This window comes from Psammomys obesus, unplaced genomic scaffold, assembly GCF_907164565.1.
Source record: "Psammomys obesus unplaced genomic scaffold, mPsaObe1.curated_primary_1811, whole genome shotgun sequence".
Classification (NCBI taxonomy): domain Eukaryota; kingdom Metazoa; phylum Chordata; class Mammalia; order Rodentia; family Muridae; genus Psammomys; species Psammomys obesus.
Genome location: NW_026596064.1, coordinates 10,746,556 through 10,770,798, shown reverse-complemented (window position 1 = coordinate 10,770,798; position 24,243 = coordinate 10,746,556). Strand labels below are relative to the sequence as shown.

Here is a 24,243-nt window from a genome sequence, read left to right as displayed (position 1 = left end):
CTCAGCTAACATCTCTTAGGTTTGTGGAGTGATGTCACCCGTGAGCCTCAGTTTTCTGGCATAAAACAGAAATATCAACAAGGCTTCGTACGGCGATGGGAGAGAGTGCTTGTTGGACAGAGTTCAAATCCGTCCTGCAGATCTGTGGGTTTACAGACAGCGCCAGGACGGAGTCCGGAGAACACCGGGGCGGGGCGGGGCGGGGCGGGGCATGGCTGGGCGGGGCGGGGATGGGCGGAGCTAGGAGGCCGGCTTCGTTCTCGCCCCGCCCCGCTCTAGATATCGCGAGAGGGCGTGCCGAGCTGGGCTTCGGCGTCCGCGTCGCTCCCGCGCTGGGGCTAGGCCGGCCTCCTCCGCTGTGCCGGCGGCGAAGGGCCGCCCGCCGCGCGGCGTCGGCTGTGGCGTTGCAGTCCTTGTGCGGTGCCAGTGACGCCGGTGGTGGTTTCCGCGACAGCGGGTGCGGCTGCCTTAGCCCGGCCCGGGCTCCGGGCTGCCTGGAGGGTCTGCGCAGCGCCCACCCGTTCTCCGGCACCGCCCGCCGGCAGCGACCCTGAGCCGACACCCGGGGCGAGCAGCCATGGCGGCGTCGACGGCCTCCCACCGGCCCATCAAGGGAATCCTGAAGAACAAGACCTCTGCGGCTTCCCCGGTGGTGTCCTCGGCCGAACATCCCAGCCGGAGCGTCGAAGAGGAGCTGAGGTGAGCGCCGGGAGCCCGGCCTGCAAGCCGCTCCTCCCCGGCGGACGGGCGGTTGCGGGGAGCCGACCTCGGCCCGGCCCGGGCCGGCCGCGGGGTGGAGGGAGCCGGAGCCGGCAGCGGCCGGGGCGTTTGTCGCGTTTTATTTCTCAAGTGCGTGTGCACATTTTAAACCTGGCTTTTGAACTTTTCGTCGTTGGGAACACTAAGGAAATCAAATTGAAGTTCCAAAGCTTTAACTGTTAATCTCTCATCTCGCCGCCTGAGCCAAGGTTTACTTTCTTGTCCTTAAATTTCAATAGGTTCAGCTAATGAGATTAAAAACAAACAAACAAAACAAAAACAAAAACAAATACCACAAACATAAACACATTTCCCAACTAAGCATCTTACCGCGTTAGTCCTCTCGGTTCCTGGTTTGTCATTATCTCGGCACTAAGTGAAACTAAAAATGTTAAAAGTCATTGATCTGTGTTTAGTGGAAAGTTATTACTGCTAAGTATTTTTGTACCGTCAGCTAGAGTTTTAGGTGCTTTCTAGTTTTGTGTCCTGTTCGGTATATTTAAACTCAGAACACTTGAGAGAAAAGAAACTTGAGATACTGAAGTAAAGCATTGTGTGTGATATAGTAAATACCTGGAAACCATCCAAGGTCCATTAGTGAGAACTAGTGAAATATTAATTACGGTACATTTGTATAGTGGAACAATATACTAGCCTGATCCGGGGGGAGGGGAAGGTGTTCTGGCCACAGGGAAAACTACCCAGGGATCAGTGCTCAATGAAAGGAATGTTACAGTACAATATATAACTATAACTAACTATACCACTGGGTCAGACAGTAAGGGGGCTTGGAGATAATGAGTTACCAAAACTATAAGAATTCAGAAATAAGGCTTAAGAAAAGTTACTGAAATTAGTAGTAGCACTAAAATGAGGATCCTGATGAAATCTTAGGCTATTAGAACTAGGACACTCCTATACTAAGGATCTAATTTAGAATTGTAACAGTAACTAGCTGGAAACAGGTTTATGGAAAATTTGAAGACAGTGGTGTGTGTGAGTTCGCAGAGGCTAGGAAGGGGCTTAGCCTTGCCCAGCAACACCCCCTGCCCCCTTCTTTAGGTTTGACTGTTACTCTCCTTTAAGTACAATTTTCCAACCTCTACTTTGAGCTGCTTTAAAGGGATTTGACAGTGTCTGTGTGTCATGGGAAAAATAGAATGCCACAGTGTAGCAATAGTAAGATCAAGATGTTTGAAAAGAAGTAACCACAGAAGGCACTTAGCCTAGCTTGAATATTAAGCAGTAGGATGGGTTCTCATTGACTTATTCGGGCAGCTTTTTTCCTACTACTAGGTGCTCTTAACTGCCCATGCGTTCTCAAATTTTATGCACTGGAATCTGGAATCTAGATCACTATAGGTTAATCTCTCTTGATTCCCATGGTTGCCCAAGATTTTTATATAGATTTATAGTCAGGGCTCCCCCCGCCCCTTTTCCCTTGATGCTACTAAATGAGACTGTCTCCATTAGATAAAGTGCTTCTTCTGAAAGAGTTCCTGGTAGGGCAGATTCACTTAAAAAGGGTTTTATAAGCTAGTTGACTGATTGCTTGACTGTAGTTGTATCCCTCGTTCAGCAGCCACTACCAAACTCTTAATTCATTGAAGTTCATGATGTATCGTTCCAGCTGGTAAAAGGTAAGTGTTTTCAAAATCACTTTTGGAAGATGATAAAGCAAAGAAATTACAGTAGTAAAACTATATGTTATTATCACAATTCATGCAAGCAATATTAATAGAACATCTTTTAACAGAAACGATAAAATGTGGTTTAATACATTTGAAATGTTTGACTTCATTAAAATCAATAACCCCAATCTGATATTTAAAAAGACTAAAAATAAGTGGTTCTTGCAGTTATGATGTACTCAGAATCCAGAAACACAAAGGTAGCGTGCCAGTCTAAATTGAAATTTTAGAGCAGTATATAACCAGATGGTCATCATATTAATGTGAGAACAGCCAGAGATCTAAGTTGATTGCTGTTACTCTAGTAATTGTGTTACTGTCATCCCACGGATGCTCAGCATTCTTGTCCTTAACTCAGCGTTGAGTCCTTAACCCTAGAGGAAATTAGGGGTTATTCTCCCAAGCCGCTGGCCATGCATTGTCATCATGTATCATTACTTAACCTTGTTTTCTGTGTTTCTATTTAAAAACACCTTATTTAATTTCTAGTGTTTATTAACTATCATTTAGTTAATTCATGGCCGATAGCACCCATGCCTGGATGAAGCGTATCCATTGTCAGTTCACAGCATGGCTTTCTTGCACTGAGAGTCTGAGAGCAACAAGCAGAGTGTTGCCATATTTGGCCACGGCTGGCAACGTGTTCCTCGTAGACAGTTCAAATTTTTTCTACTCTTCTGATGTCTGTGTGCAACCACTAAACTACCTTCAGTATTGGCGTTTCGATGATAGATGGACTCCAGTAAGAAAATTCCCAAATAGAGAACCTGCAGATAAGAGTTGCATGCCTTTATCATGTAAAATGCAATTGCTTCATCACTGTCCTTCTCACCCACCTCAGTTACTGAAGATATCTTATGTAGGAATTAATTACTGAGAGTTTTTTAAAGGATAAATTCAAATACACTTCAAATATGTCTATGTATACCTGCATATATACTGCTAGTTGTTAAAGCAATATAGGAGCTAAGGAAGGTGGCTTGGTGGGTAACGCACTTGCTTGTGCAAGTGTGAGGACCTAAGTTTGAATCCCCAGACCTAATGTAAGAGCAGCTGAGAGGGCATGCACATCTCTAACCCCAGTGCTATGGTGGGAGGTGGGAGTCAGAGGAAACATTCTTGGAGCCCAGAACCTTGAGCTTCAGCCAGCCTGGCATACTCGGGGGAAAAAATAGGGATGCAGTCTCAGACACGGAGGGCAAGGGCTGACGTCCAGGGTTTCGCGCGCCACACACACACACACACACACACACACACACACACACACACAGGCAAAAAGTTTTGTTTAAAGAGCAATGTATAGGTGAAGTAAGATTTGTAAATTTCAGGTTGTTGTTTCTAATAGTCTTTAGCATTTATTTAGGTTGTTTTTATTCAGTTTTTTTTTCTCTCAAAAGTGAGCAAATCGTTACTTGATTTATTGCATTAAAAAAAACCCAAAACTAGTAACCTAGGCTACCCTTGGAATTGCAGTTCTCCTGCCTTAACCTCTAGAGATAGAGGACAACAGGTACCCACCAACATATTTCTGATGGGTGCTTTTATTTTCTTGTTCTGATCGAATTAATACTATTGGTTCTGGTGAGTGGTTTCCTCAGGTGACATATATTATGGATTAGTTTTAGGGGGTTAATCTAAAATGGATAGTCAAGCTGGGCTTGGTGGCACCTGCATTTACTCCCAGCAGGAGACACAAGCAGGCAGATCTCTTGAGTTTGAGGCCAGCCTGATCTACAAAGGAGTTCCAGGGTAGCCAGGGCTGCACAGAGAAACCCTGTCTCAAAACACAAACAAATCCATATATTTAGGCAGGTTAAGTACAGCACTTTGCAACAGGGTACCTACACTGCTCAACTGTTTTGAAAACCACTGCGCTGTAATTGTGGAATTCCCATTGTGGTTACCTCCAGTGTAGTACACGTATCACAAAGGCCTAAGTTAGCATCTAGAGTGAGTGTTTGTGCAATTCATTGAAAACATCACGTCTTTGATTCTAAGATACTATCACCAGAAAAAGAATTCTAAGATTATAAGATGCTATTCATTTGAAGGAAATTTTTCAAATATGGAGTGAAAATGTTTGTTTACAGCTACTGAAAGTATGTTAAATGTAACTGTGTCCTGTCTTAGGAGAAGTTATAGTTTAGTGCTTAATCTGAATCTTATGCACTACTCACTGATTTTATTAGTTTATTAGTTTTATTAGCTGTCAATGAATTATGCGTTTATCTGTATCTTAGTATAAGTCTTAGATGAGTTAAAATACTGAGCCCAGTACCCTACTCTTAACTGTCTTGATACAGAAATGCAGAAATCTAATTTTTCATGTCTGTCAGTTTCTTTTACATAGTCTACTTCAGAGTTTGCTAGCCAGTGCAGTCCAGATTCTGTTGTAGTTATAGATCAGGTAAATTCAGCTTTTAAAAACTCTGCATGAGAGAGGGACAGAGGCCACACATATAACATCAGTACTTGGGAAGTGGGGAGGTATGAGAAGTGAGTTCATGGTCATCCTTAGCTACATAGCCAGTTCAAGGGTAGTCTAAGCTAAATTGAACCCCCAACACCCTAAGGTGCTTGAATTCCATTGATATAATTTAAGATATAATTATGCTCTGTCTTTCTGTCTAACTCAAATATGAGGAGTGTTGAAGTCAAATCTAATTAAAATAAAAAGTTTATTTCCTAAAAGTTACATTTTGTTTGCTCCCATTGTTTTATTTTTTTAAGTCTTGGTTTATGGTTTAATTTCAGTTGTGGTTTCAGGCTTCAAAGTCTTGAATCTGTACTAAAAAAGACACCTGTTGATTGAAATGTGAAATTAAATTTTAGTACTTTGACGGAAAAGCAGGCTGGCCACTCTGAGCACAGCCAAAAGTATCAAATAAGCAAGGAGAAGCAACAAGGAGCACTGGGAGATCTTTGAGATTGCAACATTGGAACTAACAAAGTGAGAGTAAGAAGTAACTTTCACAGGGCAAGATTTACAGGACAATCTGGGAATCAGTCATCCAAGGGGGAGGGCCAACGTGAGATCAGCGAGTGCCTGGACTGTCACAGCACATCTGCCATGTCCTAATAACCCTATTTCTGCCTGTGCAATTTGTTACCCAGAAAGTGTCATATAGTTCATGGGAATATTTTAATTGAATTCAGGTTTGCTTCTTGGGTTTTGTAATGCTGCTTGTAACATTAATTCTACTAAAACCTTACGGATGCTAATTCCCATACCCCATTGTCTCTATTGACAGTTTCTTCTCTTCATTCGCTTCTTACCTAAGAATTCTTAGCAATTTTTGAGCCTGTTTTACATTCTTAATTTTAGTGCTCCCACATTTATTTTCAAGATAATCTTTCTTGAATTTGAATTTGAACATTTCTAAGATTTCTTTTTCTCCTGATTTTGTACTGAGGAAGGTTAGCATAACTTTGAATATGTAATACTGTAAATTGAACATGGTAAATGGAAAACAGGAAAAAGTTGGGATTCAGACATAGTTGTAGATCAGGTAAATTCAACTTCTATGTGTAATATGCTTTCCTTTTGTTAATCTGAGGAATTTGCATTTGCTGTGCAAAAGCTGTAAATAATTCATACCAGTAAAGTAAGCATTTGTCATGTTACTAGATAATGAGTGATAAGTACAGAACAGCTTTTAAACCCTGTTTGTACTTACCACGCTAGAAAAGCACAAACACCCAGTTATAGCAATGTTTTGGTAATTATTAGTGACAGAATATGTGGTCTTTAAAAAAATATTTTTGTATTCCAAATACAGTGACCCACACCTAGAATCGCTGCTGTGTGGAAAGCTGACACAGAAAGATCACTTAAGTTTAAGGCCGGTGTGGGTAGCACAGTAAGAACCTGTCTAAAAAGAAAAAAGCTCTTCTAGCAAATTATCCTAACATTATAAGGAAGAATATACAAAAATACGTGTTTCTGCCACTCTTGAAGAAATGTTAACTTATATCTAAATACCTAACATTAGGTAACTTATATCACATTTTATTCAGTTATTAAGAAGACAAAAGTGGCCTATTATGATATAGTATATATAGCTTATATATTTATGTATGCTTTTTATGTATTGTACTATTTTATATTTATATAAGTATATATAAATATGTATTCTATCATTTAACATACAGGGTGGAAAGAAAATGTAAAAATCCAAATTATTAATGGTTTAGGGTACTGGGATTATACTTTAAATTTTATTCTTAAATTTAAGAAAATTTAATTTGGGGCTGTAGAGGTGGCTCAGCAGTTAAGAGCACTGGCTACTCTTCCAAAGTACCTGGGTTCAGTTCCTAGCACCCATATGGCTGCTCATTGTTTGTAACTCCAGTTCTAGGGGATCCAGCACCCTCACACAGATGTACATGGCATACATGCAGGAAAAACACCAATGCAAGTAAATTAAAAAAAGAAATCCTTTTTAAAGTTTAAATTGAAGGAAGAAAATGTAATTTCTGTTTGTTCTATATTTTTCTTTCTGTCAGTATCTTATAAAACAAATGTATAGGGTGTTTTCTCTTCTCTCATATATACCCTTTAAACTCCAAATACCGATCTAGGTTGTATTTCTTTCTTTGAAAAAAGTCGTGTGTATGTGTGCGCTCATGTATGAGAGCGTGAGCATGCACTTAGAAAATCACAGCTTGAAGGGGTTCATTCTCTCCTTCCCCCGTTTTAAAGTGTAGGCTTAGTTGCTCTTGTTTCTCCCATCTCCATGTTTCATCTTAATGTAATGGAGTGCAGGTGGCAGCCACTTCAGAGCACAGGTTCTGAAGTCAGGTAGCTAGGCTTAACAGCCCTCTCCTAGGTCCTTCTTTGTTTTTATTTTTTGTTACATTAATTTAATTTTATTTATATTTTTATTTATTTTAGTTCAGTATTGTTAACATCATTTAAGAATAGCTTGTTTTGAGATTAGGTTGCATCCAGCAAAGTCAGTGTATTTTTTTAAAATGTAATGAAACACAGTTTTTTAAAATATATTTAATCATAATATGCATCCAGAGAACTGTATTAAGTGTAAACTTAAATCTTATGTGCCAGTGGTAGCGGCTCACACCTTTAACCCTGGCACACAGGAGGCAGAGGCAGGCGGATCTCTGTGAGTTCGAGGCCAGCCAGATCTACAATTCGAGTCCTGGACAGATTACACAGAGAAACCCTGTGTTGAAGAAAAAAGTAGTCTACAAGGGGTTGGGAACGGTTGAGTGTGTAAAGTACTTACTGTACAAGTGTGAGGACCCGAGCCGATCCCAGCACCATGCGGAAGATAATGCTGTGTGCTGTGCATAGTGTTGAGGTGGAGACAGAAGAACCCGCAGCTGCTCAGAAGCCCAAGTCAGGTAGTTCTCATTATTGGGACTTCATTGCGTCTCTGTCTTAAGCCTTTTTAAATTAAAATTCTTTAGATTTATTTATTTACGTTTTTCAAGTGTGTGGGTGTTTTGCCCACATGTATATCTGTGCACCACATGTGTGCCTGGTGTCCTTGGAGGCCAGAAGGGGTTGGATCTCCTGAAGCTGGAGTTACAGTTGTGAGCTGCCCAAGTGCTAGGAATTGAACCTGGGTGCTCTGAAAGAGCGACACGTCTTAATTTATAAGCCATCTCTCTAGCCTTCTTTCCTAATTCTTTAAAGGTGTGTATTTTTGTGAGCTTCTTAGGATGTATCCGTAAGCACTGAAGTATTTGCTTTCTAAGCAAATAACATCTAATGACTTCTAAACAGAAATTTGTAGGTGGTAGAGATATTTAGCAAAATGAAATTTCTGAAAATGTAGATTTAGCTACAAATAGAAAGCCAATTAAATTATGTTTTAAATATTTGTTCTTGAACTGGAGATGGCTCAGAGTGAAAGCAGTTGCCACATAAAGATAGTTCAAGAGAACTGACTTCTTCAGCTTGTTTTCTGACCCCACACTTTAGCCCCCCCATTATACATGCACACACAGTAATAATAGTAGAATTCTTCTAAAAATAAGTAAAATGTTCATTCTATAGCATATTTTAAAATTTTTAACACTTTCTGTGACAGGATCTCACTATGAAAATCAGACTGGCTTTGAATTCAAAGAGATCTGTTTGCCTGTCTTCAGAGCATTGGGATTAAAGATGTACGCCTCTTGCCCTTCCAGTTTTTTGGGGGGGAGGATGAGGGTGGGGGTGGAGGATTGGGAGTAGGATCTCGGCAGGGTTTCTCTGTGTAGCCCTGGCTGGAACTCTGGCTGGCCTTGAACCCAGAAATCCACCTGCCTCTGCCTCTCAAGTGCTGGGAGTAAAGGTGTGCCCCACTACTGCCAAAACAAACAAACAAACAAACAGAAAACAAATAAGCCACAGTAAATACTATATGATTTCATTTACGTGAAGTAACTAATCAAATTCACAGAAAAAAGAGAATAATGGTTGCTAGGGCCTGGGTGAAGGGAGACACAGGCTCTTACTGTTAAATAAGTGTAGAGTTTATCCATGGAAATGATGAAAAGGTTCTGAAATGGGGTAGTAGGGCTAGCTGATTGCACAGTGGTATAAATAAATTACTTAGTGCCAAAGGGGTTACACACATAAATTATTAAAATTCTGAGTATTTTGTACATTTTATCACAGTGAAACATGCTCAAATCTGAAAGTTAGAAAATAAGAGAACATGAAGTCAGACTCACCTGCTAAGTGTAGATTCATCATACCTTTGCAAACACAGGAAAGTTCTGGAATATAAAAATAGTATATAACTCTTTAAGGCATTTGAAGATTTTGGTAATTAAAAACACAGTAAGACTTCACCAATTTCAGCCAAATGCAAAAAGGATGGCTTGAATAAATATTTTAAATTTACATTAAAAGTTTTATTTTTAAGTAGTGTCATAAACGATAACAAAGTATTGTTGGCCCTAATACAGTCAAAAGGCCTTTTTAAATGAACAGATTTAAATTATGGAGCACCTGAATTACATGGCTTTATTGAATTTATAAAAAAATGTTCCAAATATTTTTTTTTTTACATTTAAGTAAACCTGATTTGATGTTTCTTAGCAAATTTAATTTTCTAGATTTAAAAGAAAACAAGCTATAGCTAGGTCTGATGGCACACACCTTTATTTTAATCCCAGCGCTCAGGAGGCAGAGGTAGGCAGATCTCTGAGTTCAAGGCCAGCCTGGTGTATAGCGCTAGTTCCAGAGCATCCAGGTCTATGCAGAGAAAGTTTTGTCTTGAAAAATTAAAAAGCAGAACAGAACATAAAGCGAACCCAGCTGTAGTTTTTGTGGTTGTAGTAGTATCTGTATGTTACAAGATTTCCTTTATTAAGAAAACTTTCCTAGCAGGGTATAGTGTTATGTCATATGCCTCATATTCCAGCAGAGGCAGACAGTTTTCCGTGAGTTGAAGGCCAGACTGCTCTACATAGCAAGATCCAGGTCAGCCATTCCTGTATAATGAGACCCTGCCCTGTATCCAAACACTCATTCACATGTATGTGTGTGTATATATGTGTGTATATATGTATAAGCACTTAACTACTAAGATAGGGCAGTGAGAAAGAGTTTGTTTTTTAGTTGTTACTTTTTACTTCTGTAGGCCAGTTAAAGACTGAGTATGTTGTAGCATAGTAGTGTTTGAAGCGCCTGATATAAATTATGAAACTTTATTTTTAATACGGATACTAAATGCTTTTTTTTTTCTTTTTTAATTTTAGTAAAAAGTCCCAGAAGTGGGATGAAATGAATATCCTGGCAACGTATCATCCAGCTGACAAAGACTATGGTTTGATGAAAATAGATGAGCCAAACACTCCTTACCACAAGTAAGACAACATAGACATCCTTTCTTTTGTGACTTGTTTCCATTTGCATTGATACAATCTTCTAATTAACAGATTTTTTAAATCTGTGTTTTGTGTGTTTTACCAGAGTGCTAGTTAATGGTCTACTTGAATACATTTTTGCTAATAATGTTTAATTTCACATTTTTGTTGTAGTGAATATTTACTGTACCCGGGTGGTTGTTAGCTGCTGATACACACAGTTTAGTTAGTTTTTCCTTCTTTTTTTCATTGCTGTTGTTGACGTGTCTGTATGTATATAATGTGTGAAGGTGCCTGCGGAGGCCACAAGCTGCAATCAGATCCCTTGGAGTTCAAGTAGAGGTAGTGGGAGCGGCTTGGTTGAGTGCCGACCAGCCTCAGGTCATGACTAGCAGCAAGCACTTCTGAGACTGATCCACCTGCCTCTGCCCCTCAGCGCTGGGATTACAAGATGTGCCACCACACCTGGCTTTCTCTGCAGTTCTTAGTCCAGTGAAGTTGGCAGCCAGAATTAACTACCAAAGGACCTAAGTTTATTTTCCTAGTCTTATGTCTGTGTAGACCTTTTTTTCTTTTTCTTCTTAATGGTGAAATATAGACACAAATGCTAGCCAGCCCAGCATTCTCCGTGCCTAATTCTAATTCTGGTACTCACAAAGTTGAGGCCAGCTGGGCTACGTAGCAAGACAGTTTCTTCTTAAAATACTAAGACCAGAAAATGGCTTATTTTGCATTATTTGTTCATCTGCATCAGATAGAAAAATTGACAATTTTAGTTTATTTTTTGAGTTTTTAGTACTTTATGGTTGCTCCACCAAGCTTAGTTGGTTTTTTTGTTTGTTTGTTTTTGTTTTTTTATTGCTGATAATTGAACTAGGGCCTTATATATGTATGGCAAGGACTGTACTACTGATTTAAATTCCCAGCCCAGTGCTATGCCTCTAACTACATGTATTGAGTAGAAACTATTTTAAAGTTAAATTTCAAAGATGACAACAAACCTCTAAATAAATTATTTTAATTAAATAATGAAAGTGTTTTTTTCAATCTTGGTTTTCTAGCTATACAATTTTATTTCATGTATCAGTTTTAATAATGTGCTTGTTAATAGAAACATGCTTATTGTCCTAGTATGCTGGGTGACGATGAAGAGGCCTATAGTGATTCGGAAGGCAACGAAGTCTTGACTCCAGATGTCTTAGCTAAGAAGTAAGTGCTAATTCGCTTTCCCTAGGGAGTTTTAATTGTGCAAAGTCAAGACATTTTGTATTGTTCTGCTTGTACATTTGTAAATAAAAGGCTAAGCTTTCCTAGGTTTGGGGGTTTCTTGGCAGTTAAATGTTAAATACTTCCTTTACCACTGATTATGATCCCCAGCCCCTAACTAGATTTTTCATATCAGTTATTACAGTTCTCTTTTGGTTTTGGGGGGGTTTTATTTTTTTTGTTTTGGTTTTTCAAGACAGTTTCTCTGTGTAGCCTTGACTGTCCTGGACTCCCTTTGTAGACCAGGATGTCCCCAAACTCAGTCTTTTTTGATTAATACCAATCTAAGCAGGAGGTGGGAAGGGTAAGAGTACCTGAACCTGAGGATACTGTTTTTGTCTGTGTGTGGTATTGTTTTTAAATATCCTACTACCTACTTGGATGGTAGAGGCATGAGAAAGGCAAAGACAAGCTGCTGCTCATTGATTATAGCACCCACTCTACTAAATTTGTTGCTTTCTGCTCTCTACATCCATTCCTACCTTTCTTTGTTTTCTTCATCAGTTACAGCTACTGTATTTATTGATTGTGGAGGTATTTGTATGACTCAAGTTGAATGTGTCATTTCAATAGTACGAGTATCCAACAGTTACTAATTTCTTCATAAATATTTATTGTGTAGATTAGCTGCTGCTGAAGGATCAGAGCCGAAGTATCGGACTCGGGAACAAGAAAGCAGTGGAGAGGAAGATAATGACCTCTCCCCTGAAGAGCGAGGTAGGTTATTCATTCAGCTGCTGTTAGTGTGATGCCAGTACTTTTTGTTGAAATAAATTGATTTGGAAGATTGGAAAATTAATTTCATATTTGAGAAGTGGTGGGCAGCAAAATAAAGAACAAAAGAAAATAGAATCTGTAGATCATATTCTACATATGTGAGTTTCTTATATATTAGTATTTCCCCCCTGATTTAAGTTGAAAGAAGTACTATCATCCAAGTATTTTTAAATATTCCTTCGTATTTTTTTTAAATTAAAAGTAGAAATTTAGTAAATACTTAATTCTTTTAGCATCCTTTAATATTTGAGTTATCTTCAAGTGGATGGATTGCCTCATTGCTTGTGCCTTTTCTGTTTTAATGAAGTGATGCAGGGCTGGGGTTGAGTGCCCTGCATAGTTAGTTAACTGAACTCTGTTGGTCAGGTGCTTACCTAGCATGCACAGAGCTCTGAATAAACTGTTGTCTGTAATAGCAGCCTAGAGAGGTGTCGGCGGGAAGATCAGAAGTTCACCCTCATTCTTGGCTGTGTGGTACAAGGTCATCCTAAGCTACTTAAGACCCTGTGTTGAAGAAAGTGGAAAACAAAACAAACAGACAAACAATAGTGAAATTTATCCAGTGAACCAAGATGATAAAACATAGAATAAAGTCGTTATAGGTCTTAGGGAACACAGTATTGATCTCTTAGAAAAGAAGCTACAGAAGCTCTCATTACAAGATAAAAGAGGCTCTTGTAGTCCAGCTAGATCATATGTAGTGAGAGCACTACTGCCTCCAAGTAGTTTTGTTTATGCGGATTATTGGTCATATAGGAATATGTCTTATCCTGCTGTTTTTTATACTTTTTGAGCCATTTGAATGTATCATCTTTCAATATTAAATTCGGTTGAAGAGATGGCTCAATGGTTGAGTGTGTACTGCTTTTCCAGGGAACCTGAGTTCAGACGGGTCACATTGCTGGTAACTCCAGCCTCAGGCACTTCCCCCACGGGTGTGTACGTGTGCACACGTGAACTCACTCTGTGGACCAGGCTGTCCTCAAACTAAGATCATCCTGCCTCTGCCTCCCAAGTGCTGGGACTGAAGGTGTGCACCACCACTGCCTGGCTAAAAATAAATCTTTAAAAGAATGTAAAATAACCTTTGACCATTGGTATCTACAGATATTGAACCTACGGACTCAGCCAATGATGACTTAGAAATAGTTCAGGGAAGAAAAATGAGCAGTGTAACAAGAATAGACTTTTTTTTTCTTGTCATTATTCCCTATAGCATAGCGACTAGCATTTAACCTAGAAATGACAGGACGTATAGATTATGAAGGTTATTTGCAAATAGTATACCATTGTACATGAAAGATTTGAACACCCATAGATCCTGGTGTCTATAAGGTGTCCAGGAGCCAATCCTTCAGGTACTGAGGGATGACCTATACGTAGTTCTTCCATTCGCTCTTAAAAATAGTCAAAAGCTTGTAACTTGGTGGCAGAACACTTGTGTAGCACTAGTGAAGCCTCTGCCAGAATCTCAACCAAGCCTTGTCAGCATTAAAATCTTGACTATAGCAGAAGGGGCCCTTGAAGAGGGTTTCCACTAAAAAATTGTTTCTAGGTTTTCCCATATCATTCTCCCCAAGATTTTATCTATTAAGGGTGGGGGTTTTATTGGTCTACATTATCAGTTCTCATTAAGGGTAATTATCCATCAATTTGTAGTTCCGTGAGTCAACCTGAAGGGGCTACCTTTTGACCTATAATATAATTTTATTAAATGATTTCCTACGGGTAGAATTACTAAATTATATAAATGTTTTTCACTTTAAATAATTATATGTCTGGAAAACATTTTGAATTTACAAAGGATCTCTTTGTTTTCAGACAGTAGCCTAGGCTGGCCTTGAACTTACAGTGATTCCTTGCCTGAGCCCCTCCAGTACTGGGCTTACAGCTGACAATATCATTTTTTAGGCACATATTTGTTATTTTGTATGAATGTCTGGGCACTTGAGCCAGCATATGAGGAAGTCAGAAGACAGCTAACAGGAGGCAGTTCCTCATCATGTAGGATCTTGGGATTGAACTTGGGTTGTTAGGCTTGAAACATTTCACCTTCTGAGCCATGTAACCAACCCAGATATTCTTTGTTGTTTTGATTGTTTTTTGGAGACAGTCTCACTAGGTAGCTCTAGCTGTCCTAGAACTCACTATGTAGACCAGGCTGGTCTCAAACTCACAGAAATTGGCCTACCTCTGCCTCCCACTGCTGGTATTAAAGGTGTACACAACTGTGCTTGCCTAGCCTAGATATTAAGAAGAAAATTCTAATGTAAAGCACAGTTAAAATTATTAGTTGTGGAGTCTGAGAAATACAAGTTTATGTTCCAAGTCTGATACTTATTTAAGTTGCCTAATTTCACAGAGCCTCTAGTTTTATTTCCTAAATTGGGAAATACAATTTTATTTATTTATTCATTCATTCATTTATGTTAGTTCTGGGTTTGGCAATGCATATCTGTGATACTAGTGACTCAAGAGGCTGGGGCATGATGAACTATTGAGCCTTCAAGTTCAGAACCAACCTGGGAAGTTTGGTGAGCCCCCCATCTCAGACACTTTAAGCTGTTGGTGACCATTAAATGAAATGAAGTATTTTAAAGCAGTTAGCATTGGTCATGTTTTATTCTAATTGGTCAGTAAATACTAACTTTTAAGAACTTAAACAAGATATTCTTCATAAAAGTAGATTGAGTTCATATAGCTCATAAAACCTAAGTGTGCTTTTATTTATTATTTTGCATTATGTTGCTCTACTGTGTAACAAATGTTAATCAAAAGAGGATTAAGGGGTTGGGAATGTGACTCAGCTGGTTTAATACTTGCCTAGCATGCAAGAAGCCCTGCATAAAAAAGCCCTGCGTAAAGGGGGCTGTGGCACATGCCTGTAAGCCCAGTGCTAGGGAAGTAGAGGGTGAGAAGCTCAGGCTCATCTTCTTCCTAATGTATTTGAGGCCAGCTGGGGATGTGTAAAACCTGCCTTGGGGGGGGGGGGAGATGGAGGCCACGTATGTCAGCTTACTGTGAAAGAAATTTCAAAGATTGAGTTTGTATATGTGTCTGGGGAGGATGTTGCTCCCCAGGAGCTGCCCACCCTGTTTTTTGAGAGGCTTTCTTACTAGGACTGCCATTCATTAATTAGGCTGAGCTGTATGACCCAGGTTTGCCTGTCACAGCATCCCTGTCCTGGGATTACAAATGGGCAGTGCCATGCCTAGCTTACTTGGGTGCTGCTGATCAAACTCATGCTTCTCTGGCAAGCATTTTACCTGTTCATGTGACTTCCAGCTCCTGTTTTACAGAGTTTTCTTTTAATGTGAGTGGTTTGCCTGTATGTATGTATGTGTACCACATGTGTACCTGGTACCAAAGAAGGCATTGGATTCCCTGAAAATGGAGTATAGTCAGTTGTAAGCACAATGTGGGTGCTGGGACCTGAATCCTGATCCTCTGCAAGAACAGTAAATGCTTAAATAACAAGATGTCTCTCCATTCCCTGTACAGATTTTCAAATTATTTAACTTAGAATAATAAATTTCATTGTTTATACAGAAAGAAATACTGTAATATAAATCCCTAGGAATAAGAATCTAAAAATTGAACCTGTAAGCATTACAGAAGCTGAGAGTGCTACTGCACATTTAATCCCGCCACTAGGGAGGCAGAAGCAGACTGATCACTGTGAGTTCAAGGCCATGATGCTCTCCATAGAGAATTCCAGGCCAGCCAGGACTACATAGTGAGACCCTATCTGGAAAAAAATAAAAGCATTGTAAACTTTGTATTGCCTTTCATTCCAACAAAGATTAAGAATGCCAGGCTAGGGCTGGAGTTTTAAGAGCACTGGCTGCTCTTCCAGAGGTCCTGAGTTCAATTCTCAGCAACCACATGGTGGTTCACAAACATCTATAATGAGATCTGGTGCCCTCTTCTGGCGTGCAGGTGTACATGAAGTCAGAACGCTGTATATATAATAAATCTTAAAAAAAAAAAAAGAAAAGAAAACTGCTAGCCTAAGAGTGTTTCTCATTGATAAGGCTGTTTGCCTAACATACTTGAACCCAGGATTCAGTCCCCAGTACTACAAAAAGGGAAGAGGGCAATTTTATTTTTAGTATGACTATGATAGAGTGGGCTTACTTACATTGGATGGATGGATAAGTATGACACCTGTTTCAGGCATTTAAAAATGTTACCAGTCCTACTCAGTTTACATGTACATATAAATGGCAAAAGAAAAATAATCACATAACATTACTTAGCTTTAGTTCATTAAAGTTTATGCTATATAGTTTATCTTTTTAAATATTTTATGGTTTATAATGAGTAATATACATTTGTAAAACATTTATATTAATAATAGAGTACATAAAAACTGTATAAATTATATCACAAAAAAGTTGACAAGATAGGGAGAAATCAGAAACCTTTGGCTCAGAATAGACAGTTATATTTTACCACCTTGAAACTAAACTTTTTACAGAGTTGGAATGATCACTGAGCCTGTCCTAGAGAAACTTGGATATATGATTGTGTTAACAAAATAGTAAGTGCAGAACCAAATAATTAACATCTGATTCATTTTTGTAAAAATATATTTTTAGAAAAAAAAGTAGCTAAAAAGTTAGTAATCTCTGGGAGTCTTGCTTTGTTGTGTCTGAGATTAGATTCAGAGCTTCATGAACTAGGCAAGGAATCTCACTCACCACCTTTGTCTCCCATTTTTGAGTAAGGAAATGGCAAGTGATTTTCTTCTAAAATTTCTATTAGACCATATATTACTTTGATGAGTAAAGATGTAGGTAGATATTAGCTTTGCCTTCACATCATTGCAAATGTAAAGATGTCATTAAAAAGTGAGTCATAGATGCCTGGTCTATGCCTATGTACCTGTCACTAGCTACTAAGAAGGCTGAGATGGGAGGGCCCACGGGTCTGTGGTTTTAAGACCAATCTGCACAGCGTGCTGAGATGGCCCCCATCTCAAAAAGGTTTTTTGTTTGTTTGTTTGTTTTGTTGCTGGTTTTTCAAGACAGGGTTTCTCTATGTAGCCCTGACTGTCCTGCAACTCATTTGGTAGATCAGGTAGCCCTGAACTCAGAGACCTACCAGCCTCTGCTTCCCGAGCTCGGATTAAAGGTGTGTGCCACCACTATCCAGCTCAAAAGTATTTTATAAGTAGAGAAAAAGAAAAATGACTAACACGATCTTGGTAATAATATAACTATAACACTTAGGGGAGAGAATTAGAACATATTGAGAAAGAACTTTGGATATCCTTATTCTGGTAGTAGCTATTTTGTGATTAAAATCGTTGATAAAGCTAGGATGATGGAATTTAAATTATTTTTATTGATAGCTTTACTGTATTAATTCATTTTAAAGTTATTTTTATTGTATGTTTATGAATGTTTGCCTAAATTATATGTACTACCTATGTGCATGGTTCCCAAAGAGGCCAGAAGAGGGCACTCCATCCCCCTGGGACTGTGAAGTTACTTATGGTAATCAGCTTAGCAGCTCACATGTAGGTGCTGGGGAACTGAACCTGGATCCCTCTGCAAAAGGCTGCAAGTACTCTTAACCACTTTCCAGCCTCTTTTTTTTTTTTTTTTTGTATATATATTTGTGTTTTAATGTAAGTATATGCATGTGCCTGATATAGGGTATTTGACTTTTTATATGAGTGCTTAGGTTCAAATCTTAGAATTGTTTCATTATTTCTTCATGAACAGTTTAATGGCATTCTCTTTTTAAAATTTATATACATGTATATATTAATGTATGAGCGCTTTGTCTGCATGTACATATCACATGGATGGTTGTGAGCCACCACATGGTTGCTAGGAATTGAACTCATGACCTCTGGAAGTGTAGCCAGTGCTTTTAACCCCTGAGCCATCCCACGAGCCCCCACTGAAGTTCTTTGAGTAAAATGTGGCAGTTGCACTGAATTGCCACTAATGTTTTTTTAAACAGATAAGGATTTTTTTAGAAGGAGTTTTTTTCTTGGTGAAGTAGAAGTCATAATCAAGTGTGGTGTGTGCCTGTTTTAGCAGTTTGAACATTTTATTTATTCTGTGCTCAAATATATGTATATGCTTGATGGAGGGTGCAGAGGAAATGATCATTTTTCCCCTACCATGTGGGCCAGATGAGCTGTCTTGCCAGCCCTGGTGCATTTCTATAATAGAAATTAGCATTTGGGAGGCAGAAGAATTAGATGTAGGTCATCCTGGGCTGCATAGAGAAACCTGAGGTTGTGGCATGCTTAGAAAGGAAAGTACTAACATTGCTCATAATTCTTGACCCAGAATTAACCACTGTTAAGGTTGGATCTTATTTGTAGTGTGTGTGTATGTCTGCAGGCTTTGTGTATTCTTCATACATATTGTATTTACCTTTTGCCTCCCATTCAGCTATTGCTGGAGAGTTTTCTCCTATCTTTAAATTTTCTTCACAAATTTCTGTTTAATTTTTTTAAAAGATTTATTTATGTAGTATTCTGCCTGCATTGTGTGCCTGCAAGCCAGAAGAGAGCACCAGATCTCATTATAGATGGTTATGAGCCATCATGTGGTTGCCAGGAATTGAACTCAGGACCTTTGGAAGAACAGTCAGTGCTCTTAACCTCTCAGACTTCTCTCCAGCCCCTCTTCACAAAATTTCTAATGGTTTTATCCATTCCTGTTCATCGATTGAGGTGTATACTTGAATCATTTAAATATAGCAGAACTAGGAAAATTTTTTTCTCGCAAAAATTTTATAAGGTAAATATTTTAAATTTTGTAGGCTGCATGGTCTTATTAAAAACTACCTGACACTGCCATTGAGCACAAAAACAGTATTCAACCAACAGAAACATTTAAATGAGTGTAGTGGTATCGCAGCAGAACTCATGGACAGAATAGGCCTGGATCAGTCTCCCAGTCAAAACTTACAGTGCACTTTAAAATCTTTTCTAGAAAAGAAGCGGCAGTTTGAAATGAAAAGGAAGCTCCACTACAACGAAGGACTGAATATCAAATTAGCTAGACAGTTAATTTCAAAAGAGCTACATGATGACGATGACGAAGATGAAGAAATGTCAGAGGCTGCAGATGGAGGCAGTATGAATATCGAAGCGTCAGATCAAGGTCAGATGCCTTAAAAGTATCACTGGGGCTGCGTTGTGCTTAAACTTCTGGGAATCTCTCAGGGCATTTTGCTGATTTGCTTTATTGTGTGTGTTAATGTTTCTACAATTTCAATCCTTGGGACTAATTTCAAAATTTTATTTCTAAAAAAGTTTAAAACTTTTTACCTGTTTTTTGTTCTTAGTTTGTTTTTCAGTATTGAAGAATGAACCAGTGTTTCACACATATTATTAAAACTTAAAGAAGTAGTTTTTGTTGTTACTTTGGTTTTTTTTTTTTTTTTCTGTTATTGTTTGTTGTTGAATGTTGTTTGTAGGTATTTTATGTGGGATTTTGTTTTGGGTGAGATGGTCTTATACTGTATCACAAGCTGGCCTTGAAATCGAAGCAGTCCTCCTGTCTCAGCCTCCCAAGTGCTGGCAAGACAAACACTAACCACCATATCTTACCATATCTTTTTTTCTTTAAAAAAAAAGTTTTTTAATATGAAAGATTTGTTTTGACATTCCTTTACTACATTGACAGTTATTTTGATTTTCATATATATATATATTTATATATATATATATATATATTTATATTTAAATTGAGGTAAAGCCAAGCTTTAAACACTACGTGTTTGGGTCAGGCGAGATGGCTCAGAGGTTAAGAGCACTCACTGGCTGTTCTTCCAGAGGTCCTGAGTTCAATGCCCAGCACCCACGTGGTGTCACATCCATCTATGAGATCTGGTGCCCTCTTCTAGTTGTACAGATTGTTGCACAAATAATAAATAAATAAACCAAAAAGAAAGGAAGAAAGAAAATTCAGTGTTGTTCTCCCCCACTATTGAGATGGTGTGTGTACTCACTGCCTATACTTTGTACTTGTAAGCTGATGGCTTTTATGGCAGTGTAATTTATCTGTGGGACCTAAACTGGTTCAAGTAAATAGTTTTGTTTTCATGCAAACTGTGAAATAGGAGTAATTCTCTAATATGATGTGGTCATTATCTCATTATAGTATCAGGATTACGCTATTTAACTTAAACAAACTTCATCCTAGTAATTGTTAAATCTTTCTCTTCCTATTATCTATTTTTAATTGATCATAAATAGTGACTGGGTTATGCCTCAGTGTATATCCTGTCTCCTAATTGGCCTGAAGTCTTTGTTTCCTACCCCGCTCCCCAAGTACTTAAGTAACTTCTCATCAGCTTCATTCAGCTTTTGCTGACAGCTTTCAGTGTGTGGTAACAAGTTAGGAACACTCCTCATTTGCTGCTGAAATTTTTTACCCAACTAAACACAATGATAAAGATAAAGGAAAAATCAGTGTCTCTTTCTCCCTTCATTCCTTTCTCTCTCTCTCTCTCTCTGTCTCTTAATTTTTTTCTTAAAACATTTTTAATGTATTCTTTGAGAATTTTACATATATTTTGCTCATACCCACTCCACAGTCTTTCCTCTAGCTCCTCCCGGACCACCTCCAACCACATCCCCTCCCAACTTAGTGTTCTCTCAGCACGCCGACTCCAGTCAGTGCTCCCTCCTGTGCACAGCTGGAGGGCATCCACTGCAGCACTCAGTAGGCCCACATCTCTGAACAAAACTGACTCTCCCCAGCAGTCATCAACTGCCAGGAACTCCTCTCCCCTCCTCCATCCAGATTGGAATTTTGACTGGTTTGATCTTATGCAGACAACCACAGCTGCTCTGGGTTCTTGAGTAGAATGGCCCTGTCATGTCCAGAAGACACTACATCCCAGCAGTCCGTCCCACCTTCTGGTTCTTGCCAGTCTTCTTTCATGTTCCCTGAGCCATGATGGGGTGGTGCAGATTTTCTTCCCATTCATGGCTGACCATCCACGGTCACTTGCTTTCTTCACTTTGACCAGTTGTGAATATTAAGCAGTCTCTACTGTATAGAGAAATGTCTCTAGTGAGGGCTGAGGGCTGCACTAGACTGTGCCTAATAGCTCCTGAAAAAATTAACTGGTCTTTTGTTCATATATGCTTATAAGACTTTAAACTTCATAGACTATATATAGGTATCTTTTCCTAGGTGAGTATAATAGAGTGTAAATTTTGTGTTAGCTCAGTTCCTGAGTTGTCTGAAGTGGAAATTAAAGTACCCTTATACAGTAGTATAACTTTCATAGTATCATAAAAGTACACAAGGATGGGGCAAACTATACAATAAGCTTTAGTTAGACAAGTTTCTTAACTTCTGATATTTGGATCTTAATACTTCTTAACCAACCTTCAAAGCACTCATGTTCTGTAAACATTGTGCTTTAGAACATTGGCAGTTTCCTTCATCTTCTCTTCTCTCTTATTTTTGTCTCATCCCTCTGTTTGCTTGTTTCCATAAATAGAGATGTGTTTGACTGATAACATCAGGTAATGTGAACTTGCTTAGTATCAGGTAGGTGGGGCTTTAACACTTAACCTTCCTTCTGTGATTACTTACAATGTCTATTCTGAAACCTATTTGCTCTATCTCCATATAGGTATTACTATTTTTAGAACATTTAGTGGTATTTCCTAGATTCTTTCAAATCAGTCTTAATTTAGCCTACATGAAACACATCTTATTGACTTATTAAGGTTTTTATATTTGCTTATTACCCATGCCAGGAGAAGAGTTTAAATTTAGACAGTTTTTCAGAGTTGGTCATAGGTTTTTGTTATTGTTGTTTTGCTTTGATAAAAACTTGAGGAAATAATCTAAGAGGATTGGGACGGGGGAGGCGTAAAGCTGCTGGGTTTTCAATCCGTGTGTGCTTGGCTCTGTCACTGTGGGCCTGTGGGGAGGCAGAGCACATCATGGTCACCATGGAGGGCCAGGGCACAGTATAGCCACTAGGATAGTGTCCTGTTCCTCTAGCTTAAGCTCTACCTCCTAAAGGTTCTAGTGCCTTTCAAAGTAGAGTCAAGCCCTCAGCACGTGAGCCTGTGGGCATTTCATATTCAAACCATAACAGCAAATTATACTGCTTTTTCTCCTTTTATCTTTGCAGGATCTACAGCAAGTGGTCATCTGCAACACGAATCACAAAGTTCATAAAAGAAATGTGTTCAGCAACGTAGTCGTTTGTCAAATACAAACCTTGTTACCATAAACGCTGCTTCTTGTTCTCTACAATTCGTGACTTACCAAAATCCACACCAGTTATATATTGCCAAGAATTAAGTGATAACCATAGAGACTGATTAGATGGAAAATGCCTAATTATGCATATATTCTTGTGCCTCATACTTCACCACAAATACAGTGTAATGTCATTAGTCCAAAACTGCTTTACTTTTGTAAGAACACTGGTTAATTTGTATAAGATATTATTATATAGCTTTTTATGCTTTAGAGATTGTCATTGGGGGAAACTAATTTATTTTTGTCACTTCTATATGGTGGTACCTCTTTTAAAATGTTTGGGCGGGTAGTTTGATGTTTCTTTTAATCAAAAGCCTATTCATACAGTGGGATATATAGATGGATAAATATTTAGGGTGAGAGATATTTTTCAACATTTATCTTTAGCTTGTTTTGGCTAATTGAGAAGGCTTCTAAGAATTACTGTTCATTTTCTAATCTGACCTTTAAAAGTCCTGTTGCTTTTCTTTGTGCTTGAAAAGAAAGGAATGAATTTTTTTTCATCCACATTGGTTTCCCCCATTCCCACCCACACTCAAATAAATTACCAGGTTAAAGTTGCACTGACATCTGCTCTGCTTGTTTTAGTACACTGGGCAGACTTCAGATAAGGTTCTTAATATCATGTGCTATCTCTGTTCCCTATTTATATACCTGTCTTAACCTGCTCTTGTTCCCTATTCCCTTCTGCTTATACACATACAACTGTAAAGATTGTATTACTGGATTACAAAGGCTGTTGGACATGAGGAACTCTTACTGCATTTTCTGTTATTTGGTTCAGAATGAATTCTCATTTTGGCACCTGCTAGTTCTAATACAGGAAGGAACTAGATCTAGTATTCCTGTACTACAGCAGGAAGGATAGCTGGGCAGCTTCATCTCTATACTTGTCTGACAGCTTGACCAGTAAATGGCTAGTATTATTAGCTCATTGACTGTAGACCATAGGAAATAGTTAACTGAGGCTCTTTTTGCACAGTGAAAGCATTGTATGTAATCAGAATATGATTGTTCCTGAATGTACAGACAGAATTATACCTGAACATTTTTAAATTTAAACATTTTAAAGAGTCCCTGCTTTAAGGGACTATGATAATGCACACTATGACAAATGGACTTGATTCCTTTAATGTGGTAGAACTCATTTCCCCCCTGAAGTGAAGTGTAGTCCCTGTTTGTCTTAGGTTAGTGATGGTTTCCTTTGTAGTCATTTATTTGTATTGTAAGTTTTTGGTAGTACCAAATGAATCTGTTATATGACAGACTTTTAAAATAACTTCATATATTATATATATACATACATATATGAAATGGCTTTTATTGAACAGCTGTCTTCCACTTTAAATTTATGGAACTATCATGATGTCAAAATAAAGTGGGAAGAGTCCTTGCTGTTAGAAGAATGTGCTTGTTTTGAATGTCTTTGCCCTTATTTTAAATGGATTCAACCAGAGTAGCTCTGAAATGTTAGTGCAGTGTTCTAACCAAACGTTTTAGCCAGTGAACACTGACATGCACTAAGCCGTGTATACCTCATCTTTGTGGATTACCCCTGTTGGTGGGATGTGGAAATTCAGTCTGTAATATGTATGTGAAGATGTTCGTGTACCCAGATCTCTGCTCAGTTTTCTCTTTCTGTGTTCTTTTCAAATTGT

At 38.6% G+C, this 24,243-nt stretch overlaps 1 protein-coding gene across 1 annotated transcript; it reads left to right on the top strand.

Annotated features, from left to right (window-relative positions):
- The first annotated feature begins 301 nt into the window (after window positions 1-301).
- Window positions 302-23,991, top strand: Ppp1r2 (protein phosphatase 1 regulatory inhibitor subunit 2). Its single transcript, XM_055625094.1, has 6 exons — window positions 302-699; window positions 10,167-10,274; window positions 11,406-11,483; window positions 12,163-12,257; window positions 19,280-19,450; window positions 22,452-23,991. Exons 1-6 carry the CDS (start codon window positions 578-580, stop codon window positions 22,496-22,498), a joined length of 621 nt encoding a protein of 206 aa, XP_055481069.1. The 5' UTR covers window positions 302-577; the 3' UTR covers window positions 22,499-23,991.
- The last annotated feature ends 252 nt before the right edge of the window (window positions 23,992-24,243 follow it).